The sequence below is a fragment of the Pleurodeles waltl genome, chromosome 1_2, assembly GCF_031143425.1.
Source record: "Pleurodeles waltl isolate 20211129_DDA chromosome 1_2, aPleWal1.hap1.20221129, whole genome shotgun sequence".
Classification (NCBI taxonomy): domain Eukaryota; kingdom Metazoa; phylum Chordata; class Amphibia; order Caudata; family Salamandridae; genus Pleurodeles; species Pleurodeles waltl.
In genome coordinates, this window is record NC_090437.1 from 1,305,024,612 (window position 1) to 1,305,050,361 (window position 25,750).

Sequence of the window (25,750 nt, forward strand, 5' to 3'; positions counted from 1 at the left end):
TTTGAGTTAACGGCTCTGTGAGAGCTGGCCCGTCGCCAGCGGTGTCTCTCCTTGTAAACCGAGGCCAGGCCGCTGCCGGGGTGCACGGAGGTCGCCCCGCTGCTGCTCGGCGGCCTGGAAACCCTACTAGGCTGCCCAGGTTCAGCGAGAGGCGAGAAACTCGAAGCTGCGCCCCAGCCCGAGCTTGAATGGAAAGAAGAGGTTGTGGCCGGCCTGGGGACCACCTGTGACTGGCCTGTGTGTGTAGGGGCTTCTGTAGGACTTTTACCCGTCAGAGACGTTTCAAGACGTGCTGAGTGGGCTCAGCACCTTTCAGGGGCCCCTTGATGGAGCCAGCTCGGCAGACTCTTGCCCTGATTGTTTTACATTACGTTTTCCTTGAATTTATTTTAATGTGGGTGATCCGTGAGTGTATTACAGACGTTTTGCCAGAGAAATGTGTGCTTATGTTTCATGCAACTTTAATAATATTTCTTTAAGATCAAAACATGACGTCACCTATAAGAAATGGAAGGGTGTCACAGCGATTATTTGCAGTAATATTAATGAGCTTCTGCTGTGTTACAAAATGAAACACAGGTCCCTGAACATTAGAGGATTGCGTCTGTGTACTCTGTGACCTGGCCAAAGAGGGCATGAAAGAACTGAAATTGGATCCTAAATGCAAAGCTGTTATGAACAGGCCCCCCCCCCCCAATACATTTGGCCCAGGGCCCACAAAATCCCTACGATGTCCCTGTTGCCCATTTCCCTGTAGGGTAGGGCTGCCACCTTTCTTAGAAAAAACACCACCCATTTGTCCACAATTTACTTTATTGAAAGGGCCAGGTGCTTGTGGGTGAAAAGAAAATGTATAAAATTCTCTGTATTCTTTTGTAGCAGTCATTATCCTTCTATTTTTATTAAATAATGATTTAGACAGCTGTCCCACACTTTTTAACTGATTTCTTCACATTTCTGTTTCAGGTTTTGTTTCGAAATGGTAAAAATACCACATTTCTCTATTTTTTCCCCACTTTTTTTACTTGCATGCAGTACCTTAAATAGTTAGGTTCTGTCGGTACTGAGAAGCTACACTTCTTTAAATTGAAAGAAGCATACATAACCTTGCAATACATTTAATGGGAGAGTAAGCACTTCTCAGGAGTAAACGGGTACTCTGAAGTAGTGAGTACCTGCACTTCTATATTCTCATTTGAAGCCCTGCTTGCATGCACATGAAAATATAGGCCAGGCCTGTTAAGAAAGCAAGAAAAGGACAGGTGACAGCCCTACTATATTGGACAGGGAGGCTTTACATGAATCTCCAAAACATAAAGGAAAATGCCATTTCTCTCTCAGCAATCTCAAGTTTCCAAAATTCTTAGACATGAGAACTAGTTAGTATAGTTGGTGGCAGCAAAAGACTTAATGACATACATCACCAGAAGCAATATCAGTAAAATGTTAAATAAAATGAATGTAAAGTAATTAACTTTAACATTCACAAAAGAACTCTGGAGTCTTAGAAACATAAGAGGAACAGCAAGCACTCTAGGGTGTCCAAAGCGGCTCCTCCCATCAAATAAATTAATCTGTGGGAGTCCTCCCTCTGATCGAATAGCGCATTGAAGCCTCGGTAGCTCCAAAAAGCTGTACTTCACACAACATAGTACAACCTGGAGTTAAGATTATAGTAATTTTCAGTAGGTGTAATCTTTAGCTGTGAGTGAGAGCTCAGCTTGAATCCAATGTGTGAGTCTCTTCTGCAACTACTGAGGCTTAAGGTCCATGTTCTCCACAAACAGTTGAGGCTCTGTTCCCCACTGTCATTTATATGAATGTCAGTTCGCACAATGGGGGCGAAAGTGACTGCTATGTCCCTCTTGTTCTCATTTCTAAAAAGAAGCAAAAGACGTCAGGCACCTTAAAGCAATTATTTCTTTACAGGAGTGAGCTCTGACGCTGTTGGATACCAACGACAAACCACACCTAGCTTTTCTCCTTACTTGCCAACACTTGTGAGCAGGAAAGTGGGAGCTTTTGACAAATCAATAGGGAACTGACTTGCATCAATGTGGAGGTAGTTTTGGCCATTTTTGACATAAAAAAATTGGGTGATTTCTGCCCGCATCGGATGCATTGGCATGTATCCTTATCCCTATTCTTCCCCAGCACCTCTCTGTATTCTTTTGCCCCCTCAGCTCCACTCAGTGGCGCCTAAACTCAAAATCCCACCGACCATCCCGCCAGTGATATCTACAGGACACAGTAGTGACATCGCACACTATTTTACCCCAATGACATCACAGCAGGGTAAGGGGCCCTCCCTTACCCCACTCTTAGCTTCCCATTTGCAGCTGAGGGACTAAAGGAATGTCGGAGATTAAGTACAGTTCTTGGTGACCTCTTTACCTTTTGTTCCTGCTGTGGCCTCCATGGCTCAGGGACCAGAGGTGGCAAGGGCAGTGCTAGGGATCCCAAAAGTAGCAGACACTGTTGTGTATTTAGAGCCTTGATGAAATGAAACGTGCTGCACCCCATTTATCTAAAATGTTTCCATTTTCTGAAGATGTTGAGGTTTCCCCAAGTCATTCAGCGCACTCCACTGTAATACTGTATCACAAATCATGAAAATGTGCCAGTGAAGATCTGTGACAATCAGGAGGATGTGGTCCGATTTTCTGCGACTAGTGAAGGGATGATGACAGCAGATTGAGCAGCCTTCAGATGTTAGTGTGGAGTCTGATACGCCACTCAACATAGTGTTCCCACCATAAGTGTGTCAAACGCAAGAGCGTAAACAGTGGTGCAAAGGGTGGCTTATGGAAGAAAAGGTTTTATTTTCAGTAGACTGAACTGGTACCAGCCTATTGGCATTCTTGGATACTGCTGCGACGTGCATATGTAATATTGATAGGCTTTTGTTGAGCAATGACTATGTCACCCTTTTGAATCATCATCCACACTGCTGACTCGTGAACTGTTTCATGGTTTGTTCCATTTCAACGTTATTTTTAGGTCATTTGCTCCACCAACCACCTATTGTGGTCTTTATGCTTTTGCTGTACATAATTACACCAGTGAAAAGCAACTGCTAATCAACTTAAGTTGTCTTCAACAACGTCAAATGCTTTCAACAAATTTGGTGCAAACAGAAAAGCCTAGTTGTATGCCCACAAATGTTCCTTCAGCAAATGTGCAATGTCTGAATCTTACCTTACGTGTTCAGAACCTCAGACTCTTACTCAATCATGGTTTGACCAGAGGAAGCCGGATATGGGCAGAGCTGTAGTTTTAATATTTCAATAGATGGCATACTGGTATCTGCTGCACTTGTGCTTGGTATTTATTGCCAATTGATCTAGTTCACGTATTGCTCTTGTGCACTCTAGAATGGACTATGCCAATGAAGTCCACCCTGGTATTTTCTCACCAGTCCAGAGACTTTACAGAATTATTAAACTCACTGGCTTCTGGGTGTGAGGCACAGGGATTGTCCCCACTGACACTTTGCAGCTGTGAACATCAACTTAACGGAGTTCAGCTTTACGCACCAAGTTTCAGCAACTAAGGGGCCACCTTTCTGAAGAAAAAGCTAACTCATTACAATCCACCTAAATCTTTGATTACTGCAGCTGTCCATCTGTTGCTAAAAGAACCATGGTTGGGAGCTCAATTTAAGAGTTTTGCCCCCAGGGATTTAGAATTCACTCCTGCTTTCTCCTATATCAGTTGAACTCAAATGTGTGTTCGGGACAGCTTGAAGAGTACTGTTCTCAAAATAATGAAGATGTTTGCATCAATGGTCCACTCTTATCAGAAGTGATATAAACAACACTCAGTGGCCAACTGAGGGACCTTGATCAGCCAAAGCTAGATGTCCCAGGTATTGCCTGCACTAGCTGTCCCTCGAGCAGATAGAAGGATGGGCATGTATGAGAGTAATTCATCAGTGAACGAGTGCAGCTGAAAGTGTATAAGGCAGCTGACCAAATCATACACTTCCTAGGATTGTGAGGAACCCCAGAGGGCATTACCAGTACTGCTCATAAACTTGCTGTAAGTTTGGAAGACAAAGTACAAGAGAAAAGCAGATTCAGTAGTACTTACCAATATTGGGAGCAGCAAAGAGGCACACAGCTTAAACCTAGCCTGACCTAATTGAAGAACGTACACAAATAAAGTTTGGTGAAATGTTTAAAGCTATGATATTCAAGGATTAATTGGACAAAGTAACTTTGGACAAAGTAACGTTGAGTATTAATCTAGAAAGAGCATTTGAAGTTATTTTTGGAGTCTGTAACTCAAAGTAATCTAAATGGCTGAACGGAAGAAAACCAAAATTAGGAGACAGTGGCCGCTGGTAAGGTTATCTTGTATATTTTGTATCATGGTTAAGCCACTGTGACTCTGTTTCATGCACATTAGGCAATAAGGTATTAGATTAAAAGTTCCAGAGAGTAATACATGGATTAGGAGAGAGGTTACAGAGAGTAACAGAGGCTGGTAATGTGCTAGTAGTAAGAGTTTACCTGATCTGGTCACTGTTCTTTACGAGGCACATAAGGATGCATTTTAAAAACTTCAGAAGAAAAATTGTGAGGTTTCAATCTTTTATTATGGAAGTCTATAAAATGGCCACATTGATTATTTTAAGATCACGAAATACACAACATTTATTTTAATATGGGAGACATTATACTATGTACAAACGTTAAAAACCACATGACTGGAATAAAGCACACACACTCATACCCACATAAACGTCCACACGGCGCAGAGTTCATAAAAACAACAAAAACACAAGTGCTTCTCTTAATATTAAAAAAAAACGGCTGCGATATAAACATATTAATATTGGAACAATGTTTACAAATAATAAAGGGGAATTCATATTTTACTAAATAACAAATATTTTACGGCAAAAAAATGTATACTAAATATCTATTTATAATTATAACAAAAATAGTACTTATAATAGTTTATAAAGACAGACTTTTTTTTAAATTCTGCAACAGTTGTGTATAAAATAATATATATATTTATATATATATAGTGAATTAGCCAGCATAAGGACTGTGCTAGGAATAATTCTGACATTCAAAGTGCTTATTCTGCAAATTCATTGCAGGAACTTTTATGTTTTTTTTAAGTCAAGTTATATGTCATAGGAACGGCGTTCATGAAGGGTCACCAACCATATTTAAAACAATGCAAGACTGGGACACTCAGAAAATTACCTCATTAGCCAAAAGGTAAGAGATATCCCCTACTGAAGGCAGCTCGTATTTATAGTACGCAGGCTTGTTGTTGCCGCAGACTTGGGTCCTGATTTAGAATTTGCCGGAGGGGTTACTCCGTCACAACGGTGACAGCTATCCCGTCTGCCGAAATATAAATCCCATAGGATATAATAGGATTTATATTTCTGCGGACGGAATATCGGTCACCATTGTGATGGAGTAACCCTTCTGCCAAACGCTAAATCAGGCCCTGGGTCTTACTAGCTTCCTTTCTGATGGGGTCCATCAGTAACAATGGGCCAGAAATAGAATCCTTTGTTAAAGCTAATGAGCGGACAACATACCCCTCCATATACAAGGTCGGCATATAAAGATCAGAATTTGAAGAGAGACTGATAGGGCATAACTGATGTGTATCAGCTATCTAGGAACATGGGAGCTTTTGGTAAACGAAATGGATTTCCTGCCCAAAGGAAAACATGAAATATAACATTTACTTATGAAAAAGTTAAGAGTCGCAGGCGTTCTTTATAAAGTCTATGGCAGGCATAGACTCTTCTAAAAAACATTTTCAAGCAGAAAAATACTTTCTCATCGTAGTTGTTAGTTTTAAAATGGCCGAATTGTTTAGTCAACTTAAATAAACAACAAGTAACAATTTTGCCAGTAGGACAACATGGTTTCAGAAAAGGTCTCCGTGCCTCCCATGGCTGGAAATATGCTCCTAAGTCATTCTACTCCAGCCACCTCTCTGTTTTGTAGCAAAGCAGCAGCTTCCATGGAAGACCAGAGGCCATACGTGCTGTTTCACTCTGGGTCTCCAGTTGATAGATATAGAGTCCGGCTACATCAAACTGAGGCCATGTCTGTAAATGTGCATGCACCCTGAGCTGTGTGTATAAAACACACACATATACAAGCATTGCCAAATGCAGCAGGTCTGGGTTTAATGTACTTTCAAACACAGACACAATGTTTGCACATTAAAGCCAGACATGTACAAAATGAAAAGTCACTAGCATGAGAACAGAGAGAAATACTCCACTGGGCTGAGCTATGATGGGATTGACACAGTCAAAAGATGGAAATGGCTGGTCCAAAAAGATAATGGTTAAAGGGGTGTGCCGAAAGCCCTCGCTTTATACTGTAGGCAGCAGGTCAAATAATAAATGGCTAGGCAGATAAGCCTCTATGAGTTAAATGGATTATCTTCGGGTACAAAGCCAACAGTGTGGTTTGCTTTATGTTGGAAGGAAAATGTAAACTACACCAAGGGACAGATCATGTACGCGCCTTGAGACCTTCACAGGTCAGTAGTGCGCTTTACAAATTCCTGATTGATTGATTGATGTACTTTCACTATCCCTGCCTGTACTACCCCAGCGGTTGCTCTTTACTTTTGAAAAGCTTGAATTCAGCTGAGACTTACTCATGGTGAAGTAGCATCATACAGCCAAGTTAGGTGTAGTGCTAACATTTCAGTGCATCCTGTGGTCAATTACAGATAGGTCTTACTCGAGGCAAGGTTCTGCAAGCAGTTTGTGGTAGTTCGTAGAGGGAATGAGCTATACAGCACCAGATACTAACTTCTAATGCATGCCTCAACTGGCAACACATCATGGGTGTTTTGGCTGTATAGTTCACACTGAAAACCTAATCACTTCTAGAAGAAGAAGTTGAGGTCGTGACTGGAATAAAGATTTTTGTAAAGTCAAGAATGATTACTCCATCGGCAGAGAGTGGGGTGGTGGTTGTAAGCCAGAGTTGGGGGTCAGTCTTACAACAACAAACAATCTGCATGCATTATAGATTGCGGTGAATAGCGAAGTGCAGCTTGCATACAGGGCAGTGTAGAGAAAACAGCAGAGCATGTACAGGGCTGCACAGATCAAGGAGCAACTGATGTACAGCATACTGGGCACCATACAGCCAACAGCAGCTTGGTTACAGCTCACGTACATAATACTGGAGCGCACACAGCCAACAGCTGTCCCTGTGCAGCATAGTGGGCGTGTTTATCAAAAATCAGCTTCTGAAAGAACTTTGTAGTCGTTTAGAAACTGTTTTGTTGGGAGAACAGAGGGTTCTGCTTAGTGGTATGGGTCAATGTAGATACTGAGGTACTTGAACATTAGAGGGAACCAAAGACCTATCTGCCTAGGCCACAGAGAGCTTTGGATGCAGGACGAGCCTGTCGGCCATACTTTGGGTGGGCTGCACAGCCGCTATCTGGAACCTCAGGATCTGCCTTAAGAAGGGAGATGGCAGGTTGTAGGTATCAGAGCCATCCACAGCTTTGATGACCAAGACTTTTTTTGGTCTAGTCCCTGCACTTCTCAGCAGAGCTGCTGTGACCTGTATGATGCATTCCCTGCACTTCCCAGCAGGGCTGCTGTAACCTGTATGATGCAGTCCCTGCACTTCTCAGCAGGGCTGCTGTACTGCACACAGGATCGTCCCTGCACTAACACTCATTTCACAGCAGATGCTACTGTACAGTCAGCACCAGTGAACTTGATGTAATAACGGAGCCTTTACGTCTTCAAACTACACATAGGCTGTTGTACTTAACAGAAATTTTGCAACCAGATAGTTGGATTAATGCTTGCCACTCGCTTATGCTGTGAACCATTTCCACTCGCTTCATGTAACAGCCTGGGGTGGGGGCAGGACCTGTATGTCTGCCTTCACTGAGGAGTAAATGGTAACAGGGCTAAGCCTAATTTCTCCACAACAAACCCTGATTTCTGGTGATCTAACGATTGTCCGCTGTAAGCTCTATTTATGGAACCATGAGGTCAGCCAGTGGGATGAAAAACACAAACTCACAGTGACGGGAAGGAAGGTAAATGGAACTGAGCTTCTGTCGGCCCACTGAAAGAATTCATTCTCTGCAGTGTCAGGATCTGCGAAACAGTCCAACGTAGCTGGCACCACTAACTGTAGCATTTAGTTTCAACTGTTGCTCTGATTTGGGAATGAGATTACTTCTCTGCACTGTATGATCACAGAAACTCACCCCAAGTGTGAGAATCTACCCCCTGCAAGGAACCCTGCTCTGCCAGTGCGGGGCCAAACCAAGGGCTGCTGGCCTTCCACATTTAGAAGAAGACTTTCAAATATTCGATGCCTATGAAGAACATCACCCTCTGGATCTCGACACTGCAAGGGTTTTAAGGATTACAGCCTTTCCGCTGGGTCATAGGAACTGTTGCCTGATATGTGACATTTGGCCAAAACCTTTTGGTTACAAAAAAACACAGCACTGAATTTTACCTATGGGTTCGTTTGATTTGCAAGAGACTTCCAAGCGAACAAGGCGAGTACGCCCTCCATTCACTACCAGTACTGAACCATTTTGTAGGACAAAGACTATGTACATGAAATGTTCGAAGTGCATTGCCAGGTTTTAGTGGCCGCTCTGAAGTGCTAATCAATACAGAAATAAGTCCTTAAGATGGCAAAGAAGGTTGGACCACTGGTGATATTAGATGGACCATTGTAGTAAGAAGTACATAGAACTTTGTAATTCGAAATAGCAGACAGATGCATCCCAAGCCCTAAGTGCCCTTGTAAATGACCTAGCAGAGGGCAGTCAAACATCACAGATGTTAAAGAGCCCTGAACAAAAGGTCACAACAGATTTTTACAGCAGCCTGTGTAACCTATGCCATTACAAACCCAAGACGTGTAACATTTGTGACCCCCACTACTCGCATTCTGGTAGTCCCAGTGAGCGCCCTTGTTAGCTTGTAGTGTCACTCGCCATCTATATCAGACAAGGTGGCGGCATGGTTAGTAGTGACATAGCTAGAAATGTAACATAATGTCCATCACTAAGTGGCCAGTTGTCTGAAAACTGTCATTAGGAGCAGATTAGCTTAAACAGATAGAGCCCCTCCCTAAAACAAATCAAAACCAGTTGCAACAAAATAAGACCTCAGCGTCTGCCCTACGCATAATGGACTCAAATGTCTCCATGTCATTACAAGATAGGATGGTCCTTTGTAATGTCAAACTGGTTCTTACCATACTCAAGGAAAATGTGGGTTTCTCCATATCACACAACAAAAAATCAAGAGAAATTAGTTACATCCTACTGTATGACAATTTCAGATTGCCTGTCACCTGAAAAGTCGCAGCATCTTCTATTGCGTGATAGGTTGCAGCTTCCCGCGATTCACAAATGTGAGTTGCAAGTTATTTGTGAACCGGCTGTATAAAAGAGGGGTTAACATGAACTATGGCAGGTTGAGACAGCATCCATTGCTTGGCAAGCTATGAGTAATCCCAGTTCATAGCAAGTCTGAACTGTCCCTATGAATTGTAAGTTGGTTGTGCCCCTACTGTTTGACAAATTGGGATTGTCCCTGTGTACTGCAACATGGGACTGGCCCTACTGGGTGACAAGGGAAACATTTCCTAATACAAATTAGGTCCAACTCTTTTGCTTGAAAAAAGTCGGGCTACTCCAGCTGTGTGCGAAGTTGTAGAAATCAGGGGGGATCCAAGCAGCGAGGATGACATGTCATGTTCGGCCTAATAACAAGCACTGCCCAGTATCATGTGCTAACACTGTAATAAGGGAGCAGTGTGTTAAAGAGCCGGGACCACAACATTCAGCTTAGAGGCTTGAGCAACCCACCTTCCAGCCCACAACTGCATTGCTCAGTCCACGGTGGGTGACTTTCTGTTCGTTCTTGTGGAGCAGATGACTGACAATCCTGAGTCCATTTTGGAAAGAACTGAACATAAATCATTTAGCATTGTGTTGATGCGTAGAGATCACGTGTTCCCACAACATTTTTGGCAGTTTTGTAAAACCTTAGACATTAAAGAATATTTTTGCTGTGATATTGTTCTGAAGAAGCTGTTCTGCTGAAGCTGTGGTTTTGTTTCTCTTGGTTTCTGTACTTTTTTTGTATTGTTACTTTGCATTATTATCTCCTGGCGGGAGTGGGAAAGAATAGATCCTTGAGTCGGGGTTACACGGTGGCGCCCAACATGGTTTCTGTTTCGGTTATGATTTCGTTCTGGTTGGAATCCAGTCCAAAGAATTTGACTTTGAGTCCATCGACAGGATGGACCACGGGAACGGGCATTACACGTGGAAAGGTCCGCGTGGCCAGCTCAAATCGGCTGGTGCTGGCCAGTTCAATGGCTAAGGCCTTGAGGAAAAGCTTGGCTAGGTTCTTTCCAAGACAGGACCGAATGCCGCCACCAAAAGGGAGGTAGTGGAACCTGCCATCCTTGTCTTCTGTGCGGTCTGTGCCAAATCGGTCAGGGTCAAAGACGTCCACATCCTTGAAAACCGGAGCAGTGTCATGGGTGTCGCGGATGCTGTACAGCACGCTCCATCCTTTGGGGATCTGGAAGCCCTGCAAGGAAGAACAAGATATGTATTAATCAGTGTGGTGCACAAATACATCAGTAGGTCATTGTTTTCGTCACAACACTTGATGATTTTGAAATCATTACTTTGATTGCCTGTGCGTACTGAAGGTACCTCAAGGCTGCTTACTTTCTTCTGGACATTTAGTGAAGCTTAAACACAATCTATACTTTAGATTTGATGGATTGACACGTATATTAGTAACAACAAAATGAAGTGCAAGAGTTCAAAAATAATTTTTGTCTAGTCTGTAAAGTGTTACCTGGATGGTAATAAATGAATACCAGAAACATCTGACATTCACGTCCAATAGAAAGCAGCCGCAGCCTTAGGTTTTGAGAAGGATGCAAGCAAGTAAGGAAGAAGGATGCAAGCAAGTAAGGAAGAAGGATGAATGAATAGATGAAGGTCTATCTGGTTGATCTATCATAGACAGCAATATTGACACTATAATTCGGGTTAGCTCACAGTCTCACAGAGGAAGATTACTTTTTGTATCACTAATCACTTTGGTTCAGATCGATGAATCTTTAGAGAAATTCCAAAATATATATAGGCATTTAAAATTGATTCTGGAAAGTTTCTTACAAATTCTTCACAAGAGTGAAACATACAGTGTGATCCAAAATGTTGAATACGCCATTGAAAGTCACAAAGACATGTTTGCTCCGGAACACAGCAACAATCTCTGGCTGGGTTTACACTGACATTTCACCAGAAGACAGAATTTGGTCCAACTTAATTTCCGAGGTTGGTTTGATTAAAATATGCTAAACGTTTTTTGAGAAAATTAAAGAGGGCTAGTTTATGTTTTTTGGGCTGTCTCAGCAATTGATCCTATCAACTAGTAACAACATTGGAATGTAAAACCAAATCTGAGTGAGTGCGATTCTTTTCTCCTATTGGACATTTTTGGTTCATGAACCACACGTGAAAACAATTTTGCGAACTGACATACATTTTAGTAATAGTACAGGTGTTGGCAGCTTATGTGATGTCATAAAGGTCTGTGAGGTCACAGACAATGCCATTGCTGAAGTCATGCACAATCATACCAACAATGTAATTGATAACTGATTATGTAAATTACATGTCATGTTTCAGATGACGAGCAGCGCATTAGGAGGGTAATTACTTATGGTTGCATAGCTGTCCATAACTGGGGAAAGCCAGGGCTTGGGAGGTTTTAAGTTCCAAACAATAACCTCCCTTTCAATGGAAGTTTTTAAAGTATTTTATGTAGTTTAGTTACTCAGCTTTGACAGGCGGAAGGGTAGACAGGCAGACGAACAGACAGACACATATTTCTCAACCGGCCCTCATTAAGGGCCACAGCAAGGAGGGGCCAACTCAGCGGGGAGTCTTTGCTGCCAGCAATGAACATACGACAGGGGTACAAATCAGAAACCACTGCTGCATACTGCCGAGCCCCGGACCCCCAGGCACCCCAACTCGAGGTGCAGGGGGGCTCGTCCAGCTCCCTGGCCAAGATGGCAGCCTGCATCTTTTCCACAGCTTAGTGACAGAGCGCCTTACTGCAATCTTTTTGGCACCAGGTTCCTGCCCTTCATAGAGCCAATAAAGCCTTTCACAGTTGTACGCTCCTCTGTATTGGGTGCGGTGTGGTCTGCGTCAGTTCTTCCACTGGGTGCCCTTGCCCTCATCAGCTCTGTTCAGAACACACACTTGTGATCAACAGGATTCTACTGAGGAGACAAGCCTTCCTGGGTGTCACTTCTCGGACTGGGCTTCACCACTCAGAATTAGATCAGAAAACCCTAGTAGAGCATTGAGAAGCTGAACCTGCGTCTTCTGCTCCCACGGCAGAAGTAACCACTGGTGCATATTCCTTACACAATTGCACTGAACCCGCCAATCTCATCATTTCACTGCTCAAGACTGGGTTGCTTTGGATCACCAAGGTGCAAACTATGAAGAGGTGAGGCCAGCATCGTAGTTGCAAATGCAGAGGCATGTCTGCTGACTTTCTTCATGCAATCTCTGCAACTAACAACTTATCCAGAAGGGACCAGCTGCACTCTGCTGTTGAGCAGCCATGAGACGAGGCCTTTGTATACCACAGTCTAGTAGAGAACTCTGTTACTCTAATATCAGCACAAAGCACATAGATAGAAAACGAAAATACTGAAGATGCTTGACCACTTCGTTGGGTTAGGATTTCAAGAATTAAGCTGTTTTGCTAGTAAAAATAATAATAAACCTGATGGAGTGGGCCTCGGTGGAGGACATTCACATGCATTGAGTAGACGTGATGAGGGTGGTAGACGATCTAACTGAGTGGGGAGATATGTGCACAACCTTCCTGGACCCGAACTCTGACGTGGTGTCGGAACACAGTGATGGCACGACTGATAGGCGCGGTGATGCATGGGGACGTATGGGGAGCGCGGAGTGCTCAGTTTGCATCTGCATTGACCTGACGGGGAGCTGGCAAGCTATGCCTGATCTCCCGGGGTTGAGATGCACTTATTTGGCCTATAGCCTTGCCCACCGTGAAGGCATATTGCATCATGTGTGTATTGTCACTCAACATGCTAATCATTGACTGCTGGTTTACGTAGTGCTGTTTGTTATAAAAACTGAAAGTTAAAGGTATTTAAAAAATAATAATAAACACAATACCATATACTCAAAGACAACAAACTGCAAGAATCACAGTTCCAGAATGTCCCTTTCTTTGGTTATGTACGGGTGGCTTTGGAGACCCACTGTGATCAAGATACTAGAATGTCCATCAGTTTGGTGAAGCAAGGAAGGGTTTTAAGACCTATGAGGTCTTTATTGACTGGATAGCCCCTTTTAACGCACAGTATGCTACAAGGGTCCCAGAGCTAACTCTTTATCAATGCAGGCACTCACGTCTAGCTCGAAGGTCTGCAGGACCGTTCTGTAGCCTCCAGACACCGGGCTGAAGAGCCGCAGGACTTCCTTGATCACACAGTCCAGGTAGTGAAGGCTGCTGATGGTGTCCACGCGGATCGCCCCGTCACAGATGCAGCCGTTGTGCAGTATGCCGTTGCTCCTGAGCTCCTCCCGCAGCTTCTCCAGGACGGCGGGGTGCTTCAGGAACTGCATGATGAGGGAGGTGCTGGTGCTGGCTGTTGTAGCGTAGGCAGCAAAGATCAACTCCAGGGTTCCATCCTGAAAGGCAGGAGAGAAGGAAAAGAAGACATGAGATGAGGGTGCTCGAGGCAGGAGTTTCATGCCAGGAAAAAAGACAGAAGGGCTTTTAAGAAAGGTAAGGTTTGTGAAGCGTTATGGGCACTGAAGATCCGATGCAACATATAGCATTTAAAAGAAGTGCGCAAAGCTGTGCGGATGTGCGACAGCCTGAGGCACATAAGGGAAGTGAAAGGCGGAGATCAAGTGACTAGCCAGGATAACAATGCTGAGTCAAGTGGGGATGCCATGGTATGACCTAAAGTCTAGTGGTACAGTCAATAAGTTATCCCTGGACCATTCCCAGTTGCTGCACCGTGGACTCGGCCCGCCCAACAATCCTTTGAGACACGGTGTGGCATCCAGAAGTGTGGGACGTGGCATCTAACTCAACTCTAGCTAAAAGACCACCAGCATGCAAGGACCAATGACCACCGCAAGCATAAAGGCTTTTGCGCCATACAGTTTTAACTCTACTTGAATACAATAGCACAATAACAATTATAACAATAGCATTTCTGTAGTTCCTGGCCACGCTTCTCTTACAGCCTTCTGGGCATTTTTAAAGGTAGACAAAATTACTGAAAGTTGGAACCACAAATTTAAAGACCTCCAAAAAGTCTTTGACTTCCATTTATTGTAGATTGTTCACACTATAATTTCCACTTCCTGCTGCTGCCCCAACCATGTTGCTTTCAGATTTGACAAGACGAAGATTGGTGGGTTCCACTTGGCACTTCTCCTAACTGGTGGCTTGCATTTTTGTCATGTCAGTCATTCAGTCCCAAAATGTAAACACTGAAGTATAAAGACTTACAAAAGTATGGGAATAATTTTGAATTTTAAACATGAAGGGGCATATTTAAGAGCCCCTAGCGCCTCCTGGTGCCACATTAGTGGCATTTAAAAAAAAACGCTAATGTGGCCCAACGAGGCCAAAATTGCAGCGCCAAATTTACAAAGTGGCGCAATGCGTGCATTGCACCACTTTGTAACCATTTGCGCTACATAATGCCTGCACCAGCCATAATATATGCAAATGGGGTGTTCCCCTGTTAGAGCAGGCGTTAAAAGAAGGCACACCATTGTTTACAATGGGCCTCAATGAGCTTTGCAGGATTAGCGTCAAACTTTTTGATGCTAATCCTGCAAAGCTCTGAACTAGTGTAAAAAATGTTGATGCTAGTTCCCTAACAATTGCCATGGTGCCCCATATCTTTGGTACAGCGCACACATGGTGGCATTAGGGGGGCACTAAGGGGTGCAAGGAAAGTGGCGGTGAATTGGGTGCAGCGCCACTTTTCTTAAATCAGGCCCGAACGTTTATGACTGTTGCTTCAATTAATTGCCCAGAGCCACAGTGGTTCTCCTCTGTAACCACCCGTTATACAAATCTGCAGAAATGGAAATAAAAGTTAGGGCAACGGGAGTCAAAGTCTTCTGTTCTCAGCTATGCCAACCAATCGATTACCAAAGGCTGCTCCATATTGAATGGACATTCAGGTCAAGAATGACTGTGCTCCAGCCCCACTTGATGTTAGCGCTCTAGTCATTGACTATGTGCATTAACAGGTATAACTCTGTGTCCTGCTTCAATTGATCTTGCTTGTATGGTTTGTAGAAGGCAGACTCCATTGAAGGAGACGCTAGCCCACCCTTTGCGGCATTTGTGCAGGTGGCGAGCATGATCCTCAGAGGCCGACCTCGTTTGCTGGCCGCTCTACTATGGACGATGCATGAACCTGGGTTTAGGGAGTTCTTAGTTGTGAACCCCTGCCTCAAGGAAAGATAGTGAGAAAGCTTTAGATGCCACCCTGCGTCACAGAGCATGAGCTTTGGAATCTCAGCTACTACACAACTTGGGATGAGCGGCTCACTCCATAAACAAGGCAGCCACCACCGAAGGGTCCTTAAGAGAAGCTTTGCGCCGGCTTCAAGAGAGCGCTCTAAACCTCGAAGGTGATGGGCGAGACGCATCATGATCACAGCCCAGATGCAGGCTTAATGCCAGGCTAACATTATCCATTCCCAGCAGGCGGAATAATATTGGGCTTTGACAATTTATAAATACGGACACCGCCTCACTGGTAATGAGGCGGTAAACAGGGTGTACAGCATTCGCAAGAGATCATCCCAAAAGGTGTTTACTTTACAGGATATACCCTGTGAGTTTAGAGGTATTTATGAAAAACAGAAATGGCACCTCTGGAGCCCTTCTTCATAAGGACATAGGCCTGGCTGTGACTGTGATGTTTGCTAGCTTTGTACTTTTTAAAGGGCTGTGACCACTAATAACACCACTTTATATCCTCGAGGTTATGTATGAGAAACATAGGACATTGGCAACTTCTCTCGCCACATAAATCTGCCCCCCCCTGCAGATTGCAGACCACCCAGTGGAGAGGTGACCTCCGCGAGACCATGGACGTTCCTGGATAATGGAAAGTACCCCTAGCTTTATAATGCCAGGCGTAACCTCCATCCAGCATCTGGACTGTCACTTAAAGCCGACACTTTGCTGCCAGCAGACAACCGTGGCAAAAAGAGCATGAGATGTCATTCTCTGCAGGCCTACATACGAGGCCGTCAAAATGACTCACTGCCAGTGCTTAATTTGTGCTTGTTGTTTCCGGGGCTGAGCACCAGCACTTATTTTTGAGGGCCGGGGCTAGCTCTTCTGCCTCAAGCATTTGCTGCGAGCAAAAGACACATATGGGAAAGACGGAGGAAGGGAAAAACGAAAAAGCATCACAAAGGGAGAAAGCTGCAAGAGTGAGCTGAAGGGGCAGGGAGTGGCTTTTTATGGATTGAAGAGGCCCGAGATGGCTTCAGGATTACGCTGCCTCAGTATTCCGTGTTCACACGTTTAATTGCAGCAGCCGTGTTTTTAAGAGGAGGGCTTTGGGCACCGGCACCTTTTTATTTACAAATTAAGCACTGCTCACTGCATAGGTAGAAGTGCTGCAGCGACGAACAACCATCCTGCATCCATACGGATCACAGCACGATACATGGCATGGGGGTCGTTCTACTAACCACTTTCACTGAGTCTTTCGTATTTGTACCACATTCACCTGAGAAACATCACCAGTCAGGAGCTCAGGCACCCCGCCTTCTCATCAGGTTCACAGTCAAGGCAAACACCTTCTAGATATCATATTATGTTTAACTTACTGCAACAGAGCTTGGTTGAAGGCAGAGGAGGCTCACTAGCCATGCCATCATTTAAGAGTGTAGCTGACAACACCTCAGCTCATATCTCTCCTGGAACACTGAAGGAGACCTAGTCCACAACATCCTACGCAGGCTGGAGTGCGCATAAAGCCAGGAAGCCAAACTGAAATTTCAATTCTGCCTCAAGAATTCATTACCTCCAAGAGGGAGTTAGGGTTTAGTTCTGATACCTCTGCACAATGCACAGGACCTCCTGCAGCAAGGATCTGGGATATCTGCAGGGGCTGCATCCTTTCTGTGTGTCAACTTGAACCCACAGCTCGGTAACATGCATGCAATCCACCAATCAGATGTTAAGTGACACAACCACTGATAGGCCTTCAGAGATCAGTGCCCACGCTACTAGAACGCTTACCTCCTGTAAGCAGAGGCAAACCAACTATGCTGTAGAAGGATTCTGTAACATGGCAGGGCATCATGGCATGCAGCAACCAATGAATGCTGGGTAGGATCCCTCCCTTTCATGACCTCTGGCCTATAAGTCATACTAGATCTTCCATCAAATCCCACACTTCTTAGCCAATAAGCGGTATCATTTAAAACATTTAAATAGTAGATAATCAGGGTCAAGAAATTCCAGCATAAGGGCTGCCTATCTTGATTCATAGCATGGACCAACCTTCTGCTCAGAGGTATCCGCAATGAGTGGCGTTTACACCATAACATGGGTTTTTAACTTGATCAAAAGTGGCCTGTGATTCCCAAAACAGTTCTACAACCCTGAGTTACCCTGATGTGGGTATCTCCGGACCAGAACCTCCAGTAACGTGGATGGATGAAGCATAGAAGCAGTGTTTCTAAAACCCACTTACAATACTGAGGGAAGGCCTTTCCACTCCACAGCACTCAGTCCTCTATCAGACCAGTCTTCCTGAGCGACCAGGTAAGACGAGCCTACATACAGCCTAGTACCCTTGGTCTCCATTCCTCAATACCCATCATAAGTACTGCTTGTAGGGAAAAAATCAAAAACTGAAGTCACGCAACCTGTAGCCAGACTGAAGTCGCTGCTAGAGATGTATCCTCGGCATGAATCCCAAGACGTTCCCAATCCTAGTTTTCAATTTGCCCTGTTAGATTGTTGATTTCAGCCCAACTCCTGCCCCTGTCTTTTAGAAGTCTTTGAGGCATTAAAGAAGAAAGCAGAGAGAGAGAGAACGGCTACAAGTATCACAGGACAAGTCCAACTCTTATGAAATTCACACTGATCAATCCACTACCCGCAGTCCGCGTGACACAAAATATCATGGACTGCGGCACCTTTGACTCGCATACATTGAAATGTAGACTGGAGAGCTAATGGGAAGAGTGCTGCAAAATTCTCAAAGGAAGAAGGAGCTGGGTTGTAGGAGGACCTAATGAGAGGGCCAGAGGCCGGCGAAGGTGCTGGAAGCTTCCAGGAAAGGATGTGGCTGTAGATGGTTCAAGTCATTGGGGATCACAGAGGTGGAAGTGGCACGGGTAAGGCGAGTGATGTGGATTTTCCTAGCGTACAAGAGTTGGGGAGCCATCATTTAAGCCCAGTAAGATGCATCTGTTTGGCTGGTACCTCCATTAGGCCCCTGAAGCTCACAAGGAGAAATGAAAACCTGGTACCTTCAGCTCCTGCATGGTCAGCTCCTTGCCATGCTCCTTGCCGCTCTCGATTAGATTATCCAGGGCATCTGCATAGTCCTTGCCCTGAGTGTTCTGCAGCTTCTCATGGATGGCTTTTTCCAAGCTTTTCTGCAGGGTCTCGCGGGCCCGGATTCCCTGAGGAGCCAACAGGAATAACAACCATTAGTCAACAGTGTGTGTTAGTATGTGGTGGCTTACTGGTGGCTAGAGTGAAATGAGTTGTGTACCACATCAGTGCACACCATGCCTAAAAATAGGCACCAGTTTGGGAACAGAAATGCCAAGGATTGTGACAGAGGGAGAAGGAAACTGGGCAGCTTTCGAGATGAAGATGTACATTTGAAAGCAGGCAACACCCTTACCTTGCATTACACTCAAAAGCACAAAATCATAGGCATATCTAAGTGTAAATAGTAAATGTGCATTAACCGTTACAATCTGAGGGTGCAAACGGGCTACAAACTCCAGAAGGAAAGTAAACAGGCAAAACCATGCTTTGTCCCACACCAACCACAACTTATCTCCAGTAAGAGACAGCCTATATCCCACCTGCTGATGCAACCTGGCGCAATATACATTATGCCAGAGTTGAATATTTCCGACAAAGCGACTGATAAACTGGGCCCATAGAGGCCAATGTCCAGCTGGCAGGTTCCATGCGGTAACAAGGAATTTGGAGTAGATCCTTGCTTACCAGTGAGAAATGTTTGTTCAGATTCAAGTCACTATTTCTTCAACTTTTTCTCTTCATTCATTGTTGCCTTTAAATGAGGGACAATCTAATACACCCACATACATACAAACACACCATACACACTGCACAGCACTACACATACACCCTCCTACTCCACAGAATGTTTCAGCACATACCCTTCTGTAGCCGCTGAATGGCATGTCCACAGGTAGGGAGAAGACGTTCTCCACAAATTGCTGGAAGACCTGAAAGAGCTGGCTGAGCTCCTCGTCGGAGAGGCGGAAACCTAGGAGGACTCGAATGGCCATGCGGAAAGTGAGCTTCTGGGCCTCGCAGTAGACGTTAATAGGGTTCGGATCGCTGCTCCACATGCGTAGCGTGTCCTGGATCACGACCTGGATCTTTGGCAGGTAACTCTCTAGTGCCTCGTGGCTGAAGATCTTGGAGAACACCTGCAAAACATGGAAAGACCCCGGCGTATTAGAGTCGCGTGTCCCACAGGGCATGCAGTGTACAACAGAACGCATGAGACTCAACCGGACCTCTGTTTATCATGACTGATCATTGTAAACATTAGTGACCAAAAACAGTATTCAGTGGACTTCTGTGCTCTGCTGGGCCTCTGCTGTCTTGTTCCACTCACTGGAAAAGGGAGATTATATTTTAACGTGTCATAGTCCATCACACTGCTGTATGATTTCATGTCCCTGTGCTTCTCGGATACCTCAAACACCCTGGCATGTCCAATCAGCCTTTGAAAAACACAGAAGTGCATTTAGTGTGACACTGGAATAAGCCTATCATGGTTTACCTGAGCTTGCTTCCTTGGGTACAGCACATTCAGAGCACTGGAGCTAGGGCAGTGATACTCAAGGTACGGCCCAGGGGCCGCGTGCGGCCCTCCGGACCTTTACATCCGGCCCCCTGGTCACCAGCAGCACTGGGCTGCTCTTTACTGGACTCAGCAATAACATTCAAAATATGCATTTATTCAAAGGTTAACTGAAGTTAAAGGAAGAAACTTGGGGATCCTGCACTGCCTAACTTTAGGGACGCCTCCATTTTTAAAGACATCTTGCAGCAAAAGAGTAAAAGTAATGATAATGTCTCTTCAAAATTCAAAATGTTTATTCTATCAACATGTAGTCATTTCACCTTACATCAGATATAATCAGTGAATTGAGAAAAACAGTGAAAGTTGTAAACATGAATTGAGAAACATTCATGCCCCCCCACTCCACCAACCATGCCAATCGTTAACTATGAGTCACATCAGTTGTTATGTGCACCCTCTAGGTGGCCTCGGTTGCGGTTATACATGAACATTAGGTTTGTACAGCACACATCCCGAAGTCATGTATTGTGTGGATCTCTTCTATGTGATAATGAAGGAAAAAGAGGAATAGTGAAATAGAAGAATTGCAACTGGGAAACCAGGATTGATCCCAGGGTTTTGGTTTCACGTTATGTAATTCAGCCACTAGATGTTCATGCTTCCCTACATCCACCTTACCGCCGCCCCAGCCTGCCCGACCTGCACCCTGCATCAATGCGACCCTCATGATACCATAAACCAAATTCTTTAGCCCCTGGGAAATTGTTTGCGGGTACCCATGAACTAGCGCCTTATCTGGATTAAAGAAGTGTGATGGCGCTACAACAAAGCTCCAATCTCAGCAAACACAAAAGGGTTCCATTGATATGACAGTGTGCAGGCCGCCAGGCACTTTCACAACTAAACTAGCCTTTTAAGTAATAACAGTGAAACAATATTGCTCATCTCACCCTACACTCCTCCATAAAATCCAGGTCACCATAGCAAATAGTTTGTGGGCAAATCTTTCAGAGTGCAAGAAGCAAAACTCTGCAGCTCACGGCTGATGAACTGAGCGGGGAAACAGCTGCAAACATGACCATACACAGCACCTATTTGTCCTTTCAGGTCTTCTGCATACTTTTGAACATAAAATGGAATACTACAGCACTGATAGTATTACCAGCAGCTCCACCTATACTACTGCCACTGTTATTACTTGTATTCACGCTGCTAACAAAACTAAAACAATCAATCAAATGTTTATAGAGCGCAGCAAATCACCTGTGAGGTTCTCGAGGCACTGGAGCTGTATGCTGCTGTGTGGTTCAATGATCATTCGAACATCAAGGTCTTTAGTTCTCTTCTGAATCGCTGGAGTGCCGGTGCAGTACTGGGGTGCAAGGGGAGGTTGTCCCAAGCCTTGGCTGCTAGGTGAAGGGGTGTCCTCCGCTGTTGGCTGGACGGCTTCGTGGGCCGTCTGCGAGGCAGAGGGAAGCTGATCGGAGGTATCTGGTCGGTTGGTGGAAGGTCAGGCGTTTGTTGATGTATGCTGGTCCTTCGTTGTGCAAGGCCTTGCAGGTGTAGGTCAGCATCTCGAACTGGCCTCTCTTCTGAATCGGGAGCCATTGTTGTTTTTTGAGGTGGGGTGTGATGTGAGTCCTTCTGGGGAGGTCAAATAGGAGTCTTGCTGCTAAGTTCTGTATTGTCTGGTGTCTCTTCAGGAGGCATGCTGTGATTCCTAGGTAGAGCGTGCTTCCGTAGTTCTGTGTTCCTACTACTCACTTGACTATTACAACAAATACTGCTACTACCAAGTGCACCAATTTTACAGTAGCTAGTACTGTTGCTTTGCTCTGTATTAGTACTACAACCGCCGCCCATTGATCCTACTACCAGAACCATTACAAACATGACTGCTGTCCCTCTAAGAGTACGGCTGCCAGGAATAATATTACTATAGATGGCAGTAGTAATTCTGCCACTACTGCTCTGCCATGTACTCTTACAGCATCAGTACCATTGCCAGTACTCCTGTGTGACTATTGCTAGGACAAAGTCCAGTATAGCTAGTAAAGGTTCTTGGACTCCTAGGGGAAGTATTGGTAGGGGTCGTCGGAGGCAATATCAGTGCAACCACTACAATTGTAAAGGAACTAGTCTGTGCCATAAAACTGGGGCTTATGGTGTTCCCTGAAAGAGATTAGCAACGGATTTCAGATTCATTGATTCCCATTTTAATTTTGTTGTTTATTTTAGTTAAAAGAGTTTTCTAAAGCGCCACACAAGATCAAAAGAAGTGTAACACTGTGCAATAAAATGCAAACAAACAATGGGTACTGTCTAAATCTTAAAGAAAACACAACACGGCACAGAATAATAATAGATAAAATGCAAGACTAAGCTTGGAGTTAAAAACATCCAACCTATGAAATCTAGGAAAGCTTGTGCTTTCATTTTTTACAGCAATGTATCCAATTTCAAAGAAGGCGGCGGAGGTTTTCACACTGTGCCCATGCATGTAAACAACTGTTTCGTACTACTTTGGAGTGTCACGTTCTTCCACAAGCGTCCAGTTTTTCTGCTAGAGATGTGGGTGCACCCAGAGGCCACCTTGAAGATATCCAGGCCTCAGCTAGGAGCCTTTGCTGCCCCTGGTAACAAGACATGATTGCATCCCCCTGCCTTGGGCATGCAGCACTGCCTTTGTGGAGCAAAAGAGCCCTTTAACTGCAGCAGAGTCCAGTTGCAACTCGAGAACCCGTACCCTGCACCACCACTCGACAGTCCATGGATAACAAAGTGGCTCAACTGGTGAACATCAACTGACTTCACCAGTGCCTTTACATCAGGCTCCAATGTTAGCTCTGGATCTAGGATGAAGCATAAGTAATTTCACCTGAGTGGTCAGAACAAGCACTCATCCATCCCAATTCAATTTACAAACTTTTTCCTGGATAAGAAGGAAATCTGTTGTTGCAAGACCAGCCTTCCACACCGCTGGGCCACTGAAATTCCAATTCAACACGTGGTCTCAGGTGCTTGATATTACAACAGCGTGTCATCAGCATACTGATGAGCCAAGATACTCAAAGTTCATCCAGCTCCGAGGACTATTCAGGGTTGTCCATTGTTGGCCCACGAAGGCCTGATCCGTGCCTGAATTTTATGATTGCCCGGGGAGACAAATGAATGATAGTCTGTGCTTATCCTGAAAATGTGTTTTGGGTCCAGACTTCCTGGGCCACTGGTGGACATACTGGCAGCCCCAGTAGCTTATTGCCCATCCTTCTTACCCCACTGGCTCTGGGCTTCTACCATGCACAGTTCGGCACTGCTTACGTTTTTAGTCCACTCAAACCATATGTAGTGCATAGACCTGGTGGCTCACTGCCCAGGTTCTCCAGCCACTGCCACGCGGGTAGGGATCAAAGGCAGACAAGATGAAGACCGGCCACTCGCAACATTGAGGGTTGAAACCGTTTCCACAGAACGGGAGAAAAGGTGTAAAAAAAGGAACACAAAAAAACAAGGCCAATGAGCCTGTTTCATAAAATGTAGAAAACAACTTTTATGCAAGCTTTTAGGAACTGTAAATTCGAAAATTTCCCTAGCAGTCAGCACCAGAAAGGAAAAGGTAACATTTTCCTGGCTAGGATCTCGCATTTATATTCAAGTGCGTGTCTCCCTGCAGTGAGTGTGATAAAATAACATCCCTGCCCCTTTAAGAACTCAGCAGAGAGACCCAACAATAGCACTTTTATATGTAATTCCCTGCACGGTCTGACCTTCCTGTACGTCTGGACGATGTTAGAATGTCTTTTTTTTTCCGGAGTAGTAAAACGAAGCAGCCACCTTTTGACCGTAAAACGTACACACACACACACATATATATATATATATATACATATATATATATATATATATATATATATATATATATATATATATATATATATATATATATATATATATATATGCTTGAAAAAAAACACTAAAGGATTTTATGTTTAGCTTAGATGTCTTATTTCAAGTGGATTACAACAGCCAGATGCTTTCTTGCTCTCAGACCCCAGCATCAAAAAAAGGTCTCTGTGCGTCCTTTGTTTGGACAGGGGAACATTTTAGAATAACCTGGAAAGAAAAGGCCAGGCTTGGGTCCCACAAATGTGGAGCTGGTTGCCAGTGTAATGCCTGCGCGTGATGCAAGAGTGATTAGTGTCACAGCTCAGTGGGCGAAGCGCCCGCTTCAGGGAGCTGCTGCAACTATGGGAGAACGTGACTGAAGTTGGACCGTTTGTGGAATGAGTTTTTGGGGAAGTTAAGATTTACGAGGTGACATCACAGAGGGTGGATACCATACCATACCAAAAATTGTTGGACCGTCTGACCTCACATATGCGGTAAGCTGAGTCCTTTAGGATGTCAGATAGGGCCATAGTGACATGACAGACCACGACATCATGGAGGATGGGTCCTTGGCTGAGTCTGAAATCACAGACGTGGTAAAACCGAGGTCAGTGAGACGTCAAACATGCTCAAGGTAACATCACCACCTTTCAGCGAATGTGATATCACTGTGGGTGGCTTAAGTCTCTCATGACTGAAGACTTTTTTGTGTTGTCACTGAACTCTGAGGGTTCTGTTACCACCTCATCTCACACATTTACAAGGAAGGCCAAACATTATCCAGAAATGAAAGCCTGGAAATCCAAAACGTCCACAGATCCCGGTGTTTATGAAATGTTTCTTCGAGTGATGGAGTTCAGAGAACATTCTTCACTCCTGGGGTAGATATTTCTTTCCCCAGGGCCCCACAAAGCCCCTTCCTCTGCTGTCTGTGGCCACACACTGCTTTTGAGCTCCTACTGGAATTATGAATGTCATGCCTGACCAGTTAGACAAGACTGTTTCTGAATTGTTTTTTGTGTAGCGCTTTATGCATCATTGTTATAGTTTCATAGCACTGTGTGGAAGAGACTCCCAACTAGATGGTATTTGTGTTATCGACATCCACATGAGGAAAGGGTGCACTCGTAAGGGATTTGAACCTGTGGCCAATAGGCTCTGCACATTTAGCCAAAAGGTATATTACCCACTGCCAACAGACTAACCTACAAACCTGTATTCAGTAATCTCCATAACCAGATGGGTAGTGGTAACACCGTCCTTCAGCCTCGGCTGTACAAAGATGGCGAATCTTACACACAAGCAAATGATATAAGGGGGCTTTGTTCTAATTCAAGTCCTGAGAGTTCTTATATGGTGACACGCACCCAAGGGGATGGATCTGCTCGATGCTAAAAGTTTTCTTTTTCTACAGATCCTAAATGTTCCTTTTAGGAACTTTGCTTTCCCAGTCAGTTGCCTCAGATTCCACTTTAGGTTCACATTCGTCTCTGAGCTGCTCTAAGTACTACCAGATGGTTCAGGGTGAGGTAATGTGAGGTAGAGAGGTAAGGCTGGTGTCAAGCTCCCGCCACCCCGAAGACGAGAGGCAGCATTCGACGCGGACAGAGCAACAGGGATGCTGGGATATTACTCGGCAGGCTGGTGCTTCTAAGAGACTGGTAGGGCTGGAGGAAAGTCAGTAT

At 44.6% G+C, this 25,750-nt stretch overlaps 1 protein-coding gene across 1 annotated transcript in view; it reads right to left on the reverse strand.

Annotated features, from left to right (window-relative positions):
- Window positions 1–4,578: 4,578 nt before the first annotated feature.
- Window positions 4,579–25,750, reverse strand: part of CYP26B1 (cytochrome P450 family 26 subfamily B member 1) — a 75,376-nt gene continuing 54,204 nt past the window's right edge. Inside the window, exons 3-6 of the mRNA XM_069205589.1 lie at window positions 19,519–19,794; window positions 18,628–18,783; window positions 13,498–13,779; window positions 4,579–10,603 (exon numbers count right to left, since the gene is read on the reverse strand). Coding sequence (XP_069061690.1) covers window positions 10,211–10,603; window positions 13,498–13,779; window positions 18,628–18,783; window positions 19,519–19,794 — 1,107 coding nt within the window. The 3' untranslated portion in view covers window positions 4,579–10,210. The remainder of the gene's footprint in view (window positions 10,604–13,497; window positions 13,780–18,627; window positions 18,784–19,518; window positions 19,795–25,750) is intronic.